Source organism: Saccharomyces kudriavzevii (assembly GCF_947243775.1).
Source record: "Saccharomyces kudriavzevii IFO 1802 strain IFO1802 genome assembly, chromosome: 5".
Classification (NCBI taxonomy): domain Eukaryota; kingdom Fungi; phylum Ascomycota; class Saccharomycetes; order Saccharomycetales; family Saccharomycetaceae; genus Saccharomyces; species Saccharomyces kudriavzevii.
This window is the reverse complement of record NC_079276.1, coordinates 33,706-47,305: the sequence shown is the minus strand read 5'-3', so window position 1 is coordinate 47,305 and position 13,600 is coordinate 33,706. Positions and strand designations below refer to the sequence as shown.

The 13,600-nt window shown below is 39.6% G+C and overlaps 6 protein-coding genes across 6 annotated transcripts; 4 read left to right on the top strand and 2 right to left on the bottom strand.

The window, feature by feature from the left end:
- Window positions 1-430: 430 nt before the first annotated feature.
- On the top strand, window positions 431-2,635 carry MAK10 (Mak10p; the record flags this gene model as incomplete). The annotated part of the gene is made up of 1 exon (XM_056227338.1): window positions 431-2,635. One exon carries the CDS (start codon window positions 431-433, stop codon window positions 2,633-2,635), a length of 2,205 nt encoding a protein of 734 aa, XP_056087169.1.
- Window positions 2,636-3,310: 675 nt separating this feature from the next.
- Window positions 3,311-3,808, top strand: RPL12A (60S ribosomal protein uL11; the record flags this gene model as incomplete). The annotated part of the gene is made up of 1 exon (XM_056227336.1): window positions 3,311-3,808. One exon carries the CDS (start codon window positions 3,311-3,313, stop codon window positions 3,806-3,808), a length of 498 nt encoding a protein of 165 aa, XP_056087168.1.
- A 1,118-nt stretch (window positions 3,809-4,926) lies between these two features.
- Window positions 4,927-7,986, top strand: POL5 (DNA-directed DNA polymerase; the record flags this gene model as incomplete). Its single annotated transcript, XM_056227335.1, has 1 exon — window positions 4,927-7,986. One exon carries the CDS (start codon window positions 4,927-4,929, stop codon window positions 7,984-7,986), a length of 3,060 nt encoding a protein of 1,019 aa, XP_056087167.1.
- A 90-nt stretch (window positions 7,987-8,076) lies between these two features.
- Window positions 8,077-9,282, bottom strand: HAT2 (Hat2p; the record flags this gene model as incomplete). The annotated part of the gene is made up of 1 exon (XM_056227334.1): window positions 8,077-9,282. One exon carries the CDS (start codon window positions 9,280-9,282, stop codon window positions 8,077-8,079), a length of 1,206 nt encoding a protein of 401 aa, XP_056087166.1.
- Window positions 9,283-10,738: 1,456 nt separating this feature from the next.
- SDD1 (Sdd1p) lies at window positions 10,739-11,440 on the top strand (the record flags this gene model as incomplete). Its single annotated transcript, XM_056227333.1, has 1 exon — window positions 10,739-11,440. The coding sequence occupies one exon, from the start codon at window positions 10,739-10,741 to the stop codon at window positions 11,438-11,440; it is 702 nt and encodes a 233-aa protein (XP_056087165.1).
- A 90-nt stretch (window positions 11,441-11,530) lies between these two features.
- Window positions 11,531-13,204, bottom strand: PCM1 (phosphoacetylglucosamine mutase PCM1; the record flags this gene model as incomplete). Its single annotated transcript, XM_056227332.1, has 1 exon — window positions 11,531-13,204. One exon carries the CDS (start codon window positions 13,202-13,204, stop codon window positions 11,531-11,533), a length of 1,674 nt encoding a protein of 557 aa, XP_056087164.1.
- Between the last annotated feature and the right edge of the window lie 396 nt (window positions 13,205-13,600).

Here is a 13,600-nt window from a genome sequence, read left to right as displayed (position 1 = left end):
TTCCTTCTTCTACAAATCGCCCAATTCAAAAGAATGGTCTTGTCCTTCTCAAGTTGAAGCAAATCCGGAGATTTTCGTATTATCGTTGCCAAACAAAATATGCTCCACATAGGATGAATACGATTATTCGCAAAGACAAGCAAAAATTTAGCGCACCTTATGGGTCGGTATTAGCAGCTCCCCTAACTGTACAGAAATACATATAAGCATGGTTCCATCTGGATTGCAGATGTTATTACCTGATCTTTATGCAATAGGTTCATTTGGCGCTATTATGTTTTCGGGTAATAATTGTTTGGTGAAATTTCATTTCAAGTAGAAATGTGAGCAAAGCGGTGACTACTCAGTGGTCGAAGAAGAGCAGCATTGACGGTGGAGAAGACGTTGGCAGTATAGAGAAGCTGTGATAATAGCCGATACATCCCTGAGAATGGAGGTGGACAATATATTAGGTTCTCTGAGCATTACCGATGACTTTGACCAATTGGTTGACGTGACAAGCCTTTTTAATGAACTCTGTTCGAAATTAAAACCAGAGACCATCGTCAAAGATCCCAGGTTTGATCTATTCGAGGGCACACATTCCTTGGAGGTCAACAACTCCAAGTTGGATTCAAGTCTCATAGAGCTGACTGCAGAAGAAGTAGAATTTAATTTGGACGTCGCATATGAACCGCCACTCGCAAGCGTGACAGCTATAGCAGATAGATTGCTAAGATGTGTTATCTCATGGCTCAACGAGTATCAGACTCTACCTACGACCGTATTGAGCTGTAGATACACGGAAAGCCTGTTATCGTCATTGATTGAGGGAACAAGTGCTGGTCCATTTTGGCATACGGGCGATGATTTGTATGATAAAGTGCTCGTGAGCTGCGTACTTGGAGTTTGTTACTTAACAAAATTTGTGCAGAGACTCTTGAGTGCTGGCATCGTTTTTGAAGAAGAGGATTTGAACTATAATAGCATGGGTTTTAACACGTTCAATAATTTGCCGGAACAAGATGCTATTATTAATAGCATCATAGAAAGTCTCCAACTACTGGAAACATATTCAGATGATAGCTTACATTTGACTATGCTGAAACATATACTTAAGATCATGCTTTGCTTAGTCCATTTAGAAGACCATCTGACAAACTACTCGACAGAAACAATGCACTTGGATGAACTAATCGAAAATGCTAACCTTGTCAATGGTATACTTCCGCAACTACAATTGTCTCCACCAAGCGGTTCATTCTCTACACATATACAAAAGCACAGGTCTAATCAATTCCCTCCCAGGAAAATTACAAAATTACCCACAGATTACAGCGGTTTCATTACAATTTCAGAGGATATTAAAACAGTACTGCTCGTGTACAAAGCAGACTCTGCGTTGGAAACCTATCAGTTTGCGAGATTTTTCAACAAATTGAAACAGAGGCATGTTATCGCAAGAATCTTATTCCCCTTGATTTTCATCAGAGACGACAGAACTGTCTTGGGAAGATTCTCGTTCACCCACTTTTATTCACTGCATGTCAAGGAGTTTTCAGCACAAACTCCATCAAAACTTTTATCCAATATAGGTAGTGAACTTATTCAGGAAAGTTCCAATATCCTCCTGGAATGGTACCAAAACTCATCCCAAAATACGTGTAGATATAGACAGGGTTTCAACCGGCAACTAATACTATGGGATTCTCTCCAAGCCCAATTCGAAGGCATCAATCCACAAATTTACTGTTCATGGACATATTTTATGAAACTATCAAGTATGATCGAGTTTTCCCTGAAGGGGTTCGACTTAAATATCTACAAGCCTTTTGAAGCCTACTCTATGTTTTGGTATGTCTATTATTTAAGTCACCACTTGGAAAATTTGTTGAAAGATTGTCAAAATGATATCGAATCAAATGTTAATGCCATCCATTCAATGAATAAGAAACTGAAAAAATTGAAAGCTGGTGATAAGAAGGACCAATTGAGATTAAAGTATAGGTTCGCCATGGACAATGAAATGGAGCAATTACAGACTACCAAACAGTTTTTGAACTATCTTTTGGAAGAGGTTGGTATCACCAAGTCGTTATGCTTGATAGAGGTTTTCCAATTCGCAATTTTGAAGTCATTCCATTTAATTGATAATAAAAACGACGTCCCCCTGAAGTTTTCTAATGAAAAGTTAATTCATAATTTGAGGTTCAAGCCATTTAATTCGATTGGTGTCCCTGAGTTACCGGAATATGAAGTTTTTCAACAAACTCTCAAAGATTTTACTATTACTGAAGAAGAGGAAACTGCTTTTGACATAAAAGTAGAAAGAGCTACCACCTTCATTGAAAACGAAGCACATAAGATCATTGCTTCTATTGATGAGATAATGCGAGGCATTAAAGGAGGAGATAATAACGGTGTCCTGGTCACAGGAACAAGATTGGTTCAAGAGTTATCTCTTGAGTACTATTCCAAACTGAAGCACACTTCTAAAGCTCTTGCGGTCAATTCAAAAGTCGTCATTGGCGCTTTGAAGAGGATCATCGAGGACAAGGACTCCGACAACTACAGAGTTGAATTAATTCATACAGCGGACGGCTGGAACTACTTCCCTATACAAACGTTGAAAGTGAAGGAAAATCGCCATAAGTGACCCTGAAGTGACGCTAAACATACAAGTAACTATTTTAAATTATATAGGCCCTCTTCACTCATTATAAAGGATGCACGTCCGTCTGTACACAAAGTAAAATAGTTCACTTCTATAACTGCCTAATATTGTCTCTAATTAATTTCCTATCTAACATCCGTACACATATATGATGATTGGGTGTTTGAAATATTAATGGAAAATAGACCCACCAACGGGATGATGCAGGGTTTTTATAGTGTAACGTAGCCAGAGCTATTTTCATCCAAACATGCCTGCATTTCTTCTCCACAGCTCCCCTGCAGTGGCATTATTGCCGGAAACGCAATGCTCACGCCTTTACCTGCTATGAGCCTAGAGCTGAATTTGCTGGGCAGAGGGTCTGGCTCGCATCCCTCCAGCGCTCTGTCTAAAAACGCAATTCTAGAGCGGCCTCGGCCGGGCTCTTTCTAGTGTTGGAAGGACATCTCTGAGCATGATGCGAAATTGTTCGAAAATGCTGCGCGAGATTTCCCGTGCTCTTCACACCGCTTGGGACAGCCATCTCCTAATAGTGAAAAAAAATTCAAAGTCTATAGAATTTCATGGCTTCTCAGTGTAGTTTTAGTAATGTTAATTTAAAGGTTGCTTTCTTTTGGGGTCTAGAAAGTTGACAACAAGAACGAAGGATATACAAAAATGCCTCCAAAGTTTGATCCTAATGAAGTTAAATACTTATACCTAAGAGCCGTTGGTGGTGAAGTCGGTGCTTCTGCTGCTTTAGCTCCAAAGATTGGTCCTTTGGGTCTATCGCCAAAGAAGGTCGGTGAAGATATTGCCAAGGCTACCAAGGAATTCAAAGGTATCAAGGTTACCGTCCAATTAAAGATTCAAAACAGACAAGCTGCTGCCTCTGTTGTCCCATCTGCTTCCTCTTTGGTTATCACTGCTTTGAAGGAACCTCCAAGAGACAGAAAGAAGGATAAGAACATCAAGCACAGTGGTAACATCCAATTGGATGAGATCATTGAAATTGCCAGACAAATGAAAGACAAATCCTTCGGTAGAACTTTGGCTTCCGTCGCCAAAGAGATCTTAGGTACTGCTCAATCCGTCGGCTGTCGCGTCGATTTCAAGAATCCTCATGATATCATTGAAGGCATCAATGCCGGTGAAATCGAAATTCCAGAAAATTAGAGAAAAGCTAAAGTAATTTTTTGAAAATTCTTTAGTTTTTTTATTGTTTTTGTATTTTAATATGATAATTCCACAAAATTCCAATATGTTTATTTTCTGAATTTTTTGTTCCCGATTCTAGAGTTATACTTTTTCTATTTGTTTTGTTTCCTCTTTTCCCCTCTAGAAAAACCATAGCAAAGGGGGATAAGTGACACATTATATTTATAATGTAATTCCGAAAATTATATCTGCATGCGATTATACCTTATGATTTTTCCTCTTTTTTCATTTCATTCCATTTTGTTCTTAAATTGCTTTTACGTTTGATTCCCTTACTACTACTAACTTGTGAAAAGTAGCTTTTCTGGTATACTTATTCATACTAGAAAAATCCATCTTGAACGTTTGACAACACTCTGGGACCAAGTTTCGATAGTTATTTATAACTCATCGATACCTTTCACTGTACTTAGTTCCAATTTAAATTGCAAACAAGATTAATTTTAGGCGATTACTCACTAAGATATACCTATTTCTACCATGGTTATATTAGTCCATTTCATAGCCTTACATTTGCTTCTTACATTCGTATTCTTGAGACCAGTAGGTAATTATAGCGCAAATACCTATAGCCCTACGACTCATTAGCAGATGAGTGAGTTTATTATGATTCTAAGCTTATCTTGATAATTTATTTAGGGCCAAGTTGAAAGATCTCTGCATTGAACTTTAGCCAACCCTATTCTGAAATGCTCTTATACAGCGTGAATGTAGTAATGCATCTTTCGTGGCATGAACTTTTAGTCACAAAAATGTAAGAAACAAAATAAGACGGACTCACCTCAATTGTGTTTTGCAAATGTAGACTCCATCTGGGCTAGCTTTCTATTTTTAAATGAGGTCAATATAAGATACTTTATGCCTTCTCTAGTAAATCTGAAGAAATAACCAGGTATTTTACCCGGAAAACCTAGGTCGAATAACACGGAAAATTTTATTGCGATGGCCAGAATTGCCTTAGCGTCCATTTTAACACTAACCTGAGCCTGTATTTTGTTTTTAACTTCGAAGATTAAAACGTGCATCTATTGAAATAGAGAAAAGATTTCCACAGCTATCTCATTTCCTCTTAAAAAATGACCGGGAAAGTCAATAGAGACCTTTTCTTCAAACTGGCATCTGATCTGCAAGAAGAACGACTACATGCAGCTGTCGCTCTGATAAAGGACTTATCCGCTTTAGAATTGCCCAGCGATGCAGAAGAATGGTCATACGTATTGAATCGTTTGATTAAGGGTTTAGCATCTGATAGAAATAGCGCAAGACTGGGATTTTCCCTATGTTTGACAGAAGTAGTCAATTTGGGTATCAATATGCCATCTGGTCAACGCCCAAAAGGTTTAGAATCAAAAAATGAATTTTTAGACACATTGTCATCTATTCTAGATATTTATGTCAATGACGGAAGTAAGAAGCCCGTTAAGGGCAAAGATGAACGTGGGATTCTATTTGGGAAGTTATTCGGTTTGAAATCATTATTGAATGAGCCTTTGTTCTCAGAGATCTTTGTCGATGATATAAAGAAAGGTAACACCGAATTTGTTATACGATTTATGGAACAACTGATTGATTTGGCTTTGAGAAAGAATTGGATCAGAGAACCATGCCTTTTTAGTCTTTTCCAGACTATAAAAATGCTACTGCCATTTATGAATGAGAGTACTGCCGTGAAAATACTTCTGATATATGATAAATATGATTTGACCCTAACGAATGAGGGACTATCGACTTATTTGGTGCTGAAATATGAAAGTGATGAAAGTTTAATTCCTTCAACACTAGATTTGAGAAACTCAGGTTGGAAAAATAACGATCCTCTAGCAAGAGGAAATCTACCTCTTTTAACAAAAGTTTTAAGAGACTCTTCTGTCCTACCAGATACCAATGGGAAGTTACAAGATGCAAAAAAGCAAAAAAACGCAAACTGGAACCCTAGGCTTCATTTCGTTTGGGATGTTTTGCTACCGCTGTTTGGTAGTGGGAAATTGGAAAATACCGAGCATATTACCAAGAAAAGGAAGAAAACCAGCGGCAAAAAGGTTCAGAACTCAATTCAGTTCCCCGAGTTTTGGAAAATGGCAGTAGATGAATCATTTTTCAACGAAAAAGCGTCTAGCGAAAGAAAATATTTAGGCTTCTTAATAATTGATGCCACTTTTAAGACAGTGCCGGGCTCTTGCATTGGTTCTTGCTTTAGCCAGAATGTTATGAGAACCTTGATCAACCAATCTATAGATTCACAAAGAATTTTGAACAAAATTGCTCAAATAACTCTAGAATCCATAGTGAAAGCCTGTGAAGAAGACCCAATAAAAAAATTAGTTCCTTGTTTGAATGCAATGTTATTTGGACCCCATGGTTCCATAAACTTTGATAAGTTAACGAAATCTAATATTATCTCCAAACTTATTGCAATTAAAGAATTACCTTCCGCAGTCCTTGCCCAATTGATTAGTGCATTTTTACTACAATTACAGGAAAAAAGGGGAGACCTTCCTCATACACATTTCATTCTTGATTCCTTACTTCATATAATTCGTGCTCACAAAGTCGAGATCAATGACGTAGGAATAATTAAGCCTGTGTTGACACCGATTATCCATATGGCATTTTTCAAGCATGCAACAGATGAGCAGGAGTTTGAGCAACTACACGAATTAGCAAAAGAGAGGCTTTATTCTATCCTGGGTGAGTTGACAATTAACAAAGAAGTAAACTCCGAAGACCCTCAGATAAACTCCTGGCAATATTTGACGTTAAACTTAATTTTAGATATAGAAAAATCTTATAAAGCTGATTTAATTAATCCACTTGACGAAAGCTTGGAAAAGATAAAAAACGAAGCCATATCTTCTTTGGCTGAAATATCCAAGTCGAATACCACTCAATCCTGGGGGTTAAGCACGTTGTTATCTATGTGCTTGATACAATTATATGCGGGTGAAACTGATTCAATTTCCGTGATCGAAGAATTATGCGAATTCACTAAACACGACAACAATTCAATGGTTGGCATTACTGAAATCTTGCTGTCATTTTTAGCTCAAAAGAAGGCATTACTCAGAAAATTGAGTTTGATAATCTGGCAACAGTTTATTGAAGATGTTGGATTGGAAGAATTACAAATTTTGCTAGATGTTTTGAAAGCCAGAGAAAACAAGCAAGGTTTTGCTCAGCTATTCGAGGGTGAAGGGGAGTTTGAAGAAATCAATGAGGAAGAAAATGCCAATGAAGGCGATTCGAAAAGCGAAAGTGAGAGTGAAAGTGAGAGTGATAGCGATGAGTCCAATGAAAAGGATGAGGAAGACGAGGCAAATGAAGATGTCGTAAATATCGACAAAGAAGCTACAGGCGCCCTAATAAAAGCTTTACATTTACCTGATAATATAGTCAATGATAAAGGGGAAGTTGACATGAATCAGCTTGGAGGGCTTTCTGATGATGATGATGATGAAGATGAAGAATCAATGGATGATGAAAAGATGATGGAATTGGATGACCAATTATCCGAAATATTCAAACGCCGTAAAGAAGCTTTATCGAACATATCCACCGGAAACCAAAGAAAGGTGGAAGTGAAAGAATCGAGAGAGAATGTCATTTCCTTCAAGCATAGAATTGTTGATATGTTAACTGTTTATGTCAAATATTGTGAAAAATTGGCCATTGCAAATAAAGTTGAAAACTCTAGCAACCTGGAAGGCCCACTAAGCAAGCTGGTCTATTTTATTGTCCCTATGCTCAAGTGTATCAGAGAGACTCTTGATAAGCCACTTGCGGACAAAATTTCTAAATTGTTGAAGGGGAAAATATTCAAGATAAAAGCAAATACATTCAAAATTTTGGACAAAAACATTGAGCTTATGAATTTATTAAAATCAACACACGAGCTAATGCTGACCTCTAAACCGGGTCAACATGCCAGCGTGTTTTTTTCTGCATGCTCAACCAGTTCATTATTTTTGAGTAAATTGTACTTTGAAATTGGTGGTAACAATGCGCTCGATGAATTGATTGATTTATATGCTGCAACGACCAAAGAATGGATGCTAAAAGGAAAGTTCAGCACCAATGTTTTCATCGATTTCACCAATTGGCTATCTTCAAAAAAGCAAAATGTATTAGATAAGAAATAATCTAAATATTGTATTTTCTTTAAGATGGCTTCATGTACGCCAAATTTCAACTATACATTACTTTCAAAAATTAATAAAAAAAACTAAATATTAGCCCACTATGTCTTTGTTTATTTTTGGTAGGCCTCCCACGATCGGTAAGCTATGGGAACACTTCCAAACTTGTAATATGTTTTCTTCCTCAGTACTTGCTATCAACCAAGGCACTTGTGCGTTCAAGTCAAAATCGTTCACAGCACTTCTGTGACCTGCATGAACCATTATCAGTTCAGGAACGCCATCCTCTGCGTCATCAGGTGTTTGTTCTGCACCAATCTGCTTCAGATCCCACATAATCAACCTATTGTCTGATCCACTGGAAACGACCACACCATCGACATGAGGTGAAAATTCTAAGTTGGTCACTGCATCTTCGTGGCCTGACATATGGTGCAAAGGTTCTTTCATATTTCTCAGGTCATATAAGTAAACGTGTGAGTCCATACCTGCCGCGGCCAGTATGTTTGAAGAATGGTGACTAAATGCTAGTGTGTTGAAAGGTTGCGGGCACTTGGCAGTGTCGATAGTGGTATTTTCTGCTCTGATGTCATTAATTTTCAGAAGAGAATCTTCTGACACGGTGCCGAACAAATCTTTATTAAAGTTATGCCATTTGCTATCATTGACAATATCAGAATGTAAATCATCCCAAGTTCGTATTGGTGTCGTGGAATCACTGCCTCCACTCACATCCCATAGAGCGACAGAATGATCATCTGATCCGGATAACAAATGTCCTTTGATAAGAGGACTAAATGACAAAGCATACCCGTTATCTTTATGGAATTTTAGCGTGGACTGAAGGCCATCTGAGCGAGAATAAAGAAAGACTGTACCCTGTCCATTTATGGTAGCTACCATATTAGGGTCTTGAGGCATATATCGGGCTCTAGTAATTTCTTCTTCATGCTCATACTTAGCGGTAATTCTGATGTTTGATCTGGGGGGAGGTAAAGAAGCCTCATCACCCATTTCTGCTTGTTCTTGTGGGTTTTCGTTGTTCAATACTTCCTTTGGTAGGTTAATTTCGGCGAACTTCAGATAATTTTCTTCTTCACCGGATGTATGCGTGCCAATGATCAACTCTTGTTTAATAAAGCCACCTTTCGGTTGTTGAACAGGTGTGGGAAGCCATTGAACGGTTAAAGATGGCCATGTTAAACGTGTTTCGCTAACGAAGTCATACATTAATGGAACGTTGGACTTCCACAAATCGTACTCTTCATCCACAGAAAGCGGTTTCTCTTGACCTTCCATACTTAATATCGGTCGATATAGTGTTATTGGCTGGTGTCAGTCAGAGCACACTTGATAATCAGAGCGTTAATACTTGCGTCATGATGAAACCTTTAATTTCTCTATATTATTTTTCAAGGTTTTGTCTTGTCATGTTGACAAATCCAAGTTTACGCATCCGTACACCTCAATTGATCACGATATTGAATGTAATGCATAAAGTACCTATATTGACCCAATGGATGGCCAGGTCTCCCCATTTCCAAAAAAAAAAATAAACGAAAATCAATTGAGCGCTTCAAAAGTCCTACAACATGGCTTTCCCCGATTAAGTCTCCCACACCTGCACTTGCACGGAATGGTTGTACGATTGAAGAAGAGAAACGAAGCGATAATAAATCAATAGAGAAGAAAGAGAAACGTACGATAAAGAGGTATGAGAGAAAATCACTTACAAACGTTAATCCTCAGCCCAAAGTGTCTACAAGACGCGAAATATTCCTTCGCATGTAGCTTCGAACCAGCAGCTCCATTAAATGACGGGTTCATCTGATGATCGCAACCAATGAGCTATTTCTGTGGTATATATCCTGATTGGCCCGGGCGATTAATGAATGTAAAATTTAACATAAAAAATGGAAAAGAAAATAAACTTTCCAGGGGTCTTCCCTTCTTTTTTTTCTTTTTTTCTTTCTTTCATTTTGCTTATGAATTGTTAGACATTTTATCGGTGCACATTTTAGCCGCCGAAGCTTCCTAAGTGTAGGCACTGCTTAACGAATAGCGCACATTCAAGCATACCAGCTTATTGGCAACTATAGCGCTTTCAGCTCTTCTTTTAACGCAGCTTCGAGAGATGTATTAGTTGTTAGCAGGAGCTATGAATGCAGCTACGGTTGAAAACATCACTTGGGCTTATCCATCTGTGCATATGCATAGAGTTATAGAAGTAACGCTTCAATATCTGATGAAGTTATAAATGCAGGAGAGAGGGCGGAATGCGATATCGATTCATGTCATTGGAATGTAAACTTTCCACGATTTGAGCATTTGACGTCCGGATGGGGGCCTTGGAAAGTGAAAAAAAGTAAAAAAAAAAACGTCACTGGCTGCTTATAGCCATCCCTAGCTCCCCCAACATATACTGAAAAAAAAAGGTCAGTCGGCTAAATGTTTAATTGACGAACGTCAAAAGGGGAAGGTAAAAAAAAGTAAAAAGGTGGAGGTGACTGTAATGAGCAAAAACTCTTTCCCTCTCTTTCATCACTGGAGCCAATGAGGCAGGAAAACAAGGGTAAATGCTCACTGTAGGCTTGTGCGTATATAAATAAGTACATCAGAAAATACCCATCTGAATCAATCCGGAACATACGGGAAGTCCAGTATCCACTGAGGAAAATCAGTAAAGCTTATTCTTTTATTATGGACAGTCAAAGGCGAAAAGAAAAATTGACAAGTAATTGAAAAAGACAAATAAATGGCAAATGGTGGGATCCAGAAGAATGACAATACGACCAATTTCAAAGTCGCACAATTCTCGACTTACTCAAAAGAAATTGAAATCATTATGAAGAAAATAACATTTCTGGAAAGAAATATTACTCAACAATTAGATACTCTCCCTCATTTCCCGAAGACTTTGCCGCCAAGTCACAAAACCTGCAGATGTAGAACGAGCAAGCCAAGGGAAAGTTGGAGCAATCAGCTGAAAAACTTATTGGGCATTTACTCCAAGGAGGAAATTTCTACTTTGGACAATTTAGCCGCAACGTTACACGACCAAGTCCTAAAGCTTCAAGCTAAACTGTTCCCCATTGCTATACTGAAACAGGTTCATCTTGATAATAACAACGTAGAAAATAGGAAAATTTTGAAAGAGGTAACTTACGAGTATCTCTCTAAGGAAAACTGCCAACGAGAAAGAAAATTTGGAGCATTCATCGTTAAGAGGATTTTTTTTGGCGATTTGTCCCTTGGTGTTTCCATATTAGTCAACCGAGTAACCTTTGAAACAGTGACATCATCTATTGTAATAGTGAGTAGTTCATTCATCGAAAATGATTTCTTTTACGAGGACTATTTGATATTAGGTTGCAAAGTGAGACGACGGAAAAAATTCAAGAGAAAGATCTTATTTATTTCCAACACCATAAATTTTAATTATCAAACTAAAGTGTAAGGCTGAAGAAATAAATAATTTTTCACTGAGAAGTTTCGATTTATATTCTTTTATATATCTAGGTAATTCAAGTACAGGTTGCATAATGCTTCAGACAGATGCTTTGACGTACCCCACGATTTCGTTGCAGAACTGGTCTAATTTAGACATGTCCTGACATTCCGCATAGACTCTGACTGCATCCTCAGTACCACTGGCCCGGACAAAACTCCTCCCCATTGGATACTTGGCTATCACAGAGTCTATCTTGCTTTGCAGGCCCACCGGATTTTGCAGTTTCCTTTCCTGATCCGTGGTTTGGAAAATCGATCTGTCGGGAACGATACATTTGACCAACTTGTTGGGCAAATCCTTATACTCTTCATCCCAATTCATTGGGGCCATTTTCAAAATCGCCAGAGTGGCAAGAACCGCCAACATATCGGACATCGCATCTCCCACGGTCTGATTGATTAATTTAGCAAAACAGCTCAAAGTTTTCAAAGCTAACGTATGACCATTTGGTTTGGATAGTTCCGATTCGATGGTCTGATGGAATTTTTCGCTGAAGATGATTGTACCATGACCATTTGCCTCAAAATAAATACCGATATCGTACTGGGTGGCAGCTTCGTGGTGCAAATGCTTGACACCCGTCTTGGTGCACGACACGGGACAATGCAACGTATCCTTGATATAAGCGGTGGAACTACCGTTCGCATAGGCAGTTTGCACCACACCGATCTTCAAAGAACGCTCCAAGTTAGCCATTTCCAGTTGCTTAGACAGGAATTTCGCAAACAAAGTGGAAATTTTGTCACCGTCTAACAGATGGAACTTCAATTCAGAGTCAACATAGTAGAATACGACCCTGTCCGCATCACCGTCGAAGGAGCAATATAGCGACTCAAACGAAGATGGAGAGAGACCCTTGGGCAGCCTCTGGTTGGTCTTTACATAATCGGCGCCACACTCGGAATTCAGTAATTTCGGAACATCCGACTTGTCATTGATGATCTCGATCTGGTCCGATGGCACGACCCAATCCTTGGAGGCCAACAATTTTTTCAATTGCGGACCGCCAATGCCGTTCGCTGTATCGATGAACAACTTGGGCACAGAAAGCCTCTTCTCCATGTCATACGTGGTGAAGAGTTCGTTAAAGGCGCCGATAAAGAACGAATAGTAGTCTTGCTCTGTGGCCGCTGCGAGTGCAGAGTCGCCTTCTCGCTCGCGCCTGTTGGACAAATCGGTGATGTAATGCAATTGGGGCGTAGTGACACAACCCAGGTCCAAGACTCGCGCGTGGAAGACGCTGGCCATGGTGGAGGTCAAACAACGTAGCAAATAGGGACTGCTTTCCCTGGAGTCTCTTCCGACCACAATGTGCGGCGCAACGTTGCTAGCGCCCAAATCAATCTTTTCGAGCTCGATCAACTTGACCAGCTCAGCATAGAACTCTTCGAAATGGGTTGCAAACGAGGCAGCGTTGGCCAGCTGCATGGCATACGGCTCCCAGCTGGCCAACAGCATCGATCCATCCGGTTCCACGATCTTGACCCCATTGTCCTGGTACGGGTTGTGCGACGCCGTGATCATGACCCCGACGTACTGGCCCTGGAGTTTCAGCGACCTGAGCACGGCCAGTATACCAGTGGTGAACATCACCGTGTCCAAGTCCTTGGCCAGCGTCCTGAACCCGGCCGTACCGTAACTGTACTGCACATTCTTTGTGCGGCACGTCTCATCGTAGAGTTTGCGCAATTGCTCGTAATCAATCTTCATTCTCCTCGAAAACGCTCCGACCTGTGCCTTGTTTCCTGTACTTGTTTGAAATTGCTAAAAACCACCAATGCTTTTTGTTCCTACCTAGTCTTTTTTCCGCGACGACGCAAAATGTCGAGAAAAGCTATACTGATAGAGGACAATCTCTCACCACATGAAACAGCAAAACCTAATTTAGCTGCCACATGCGAGGCCCAGCAAGCAATCCTGTGGGTATTCCATGCCGGCAGACACTGATTGAGCGGCCGCCTGCATGAACGATAAAAAGCGTGACGCATGTGCTTTCCAGACCATAAGCTGGGCCCTAGTGTCAGTTATTCCAGCCATTTCGTCCAGTTGTAGCAACTATACCGCAAGCTAGCCTTCCATACACTCGCACACACAGCAATCGCGCAT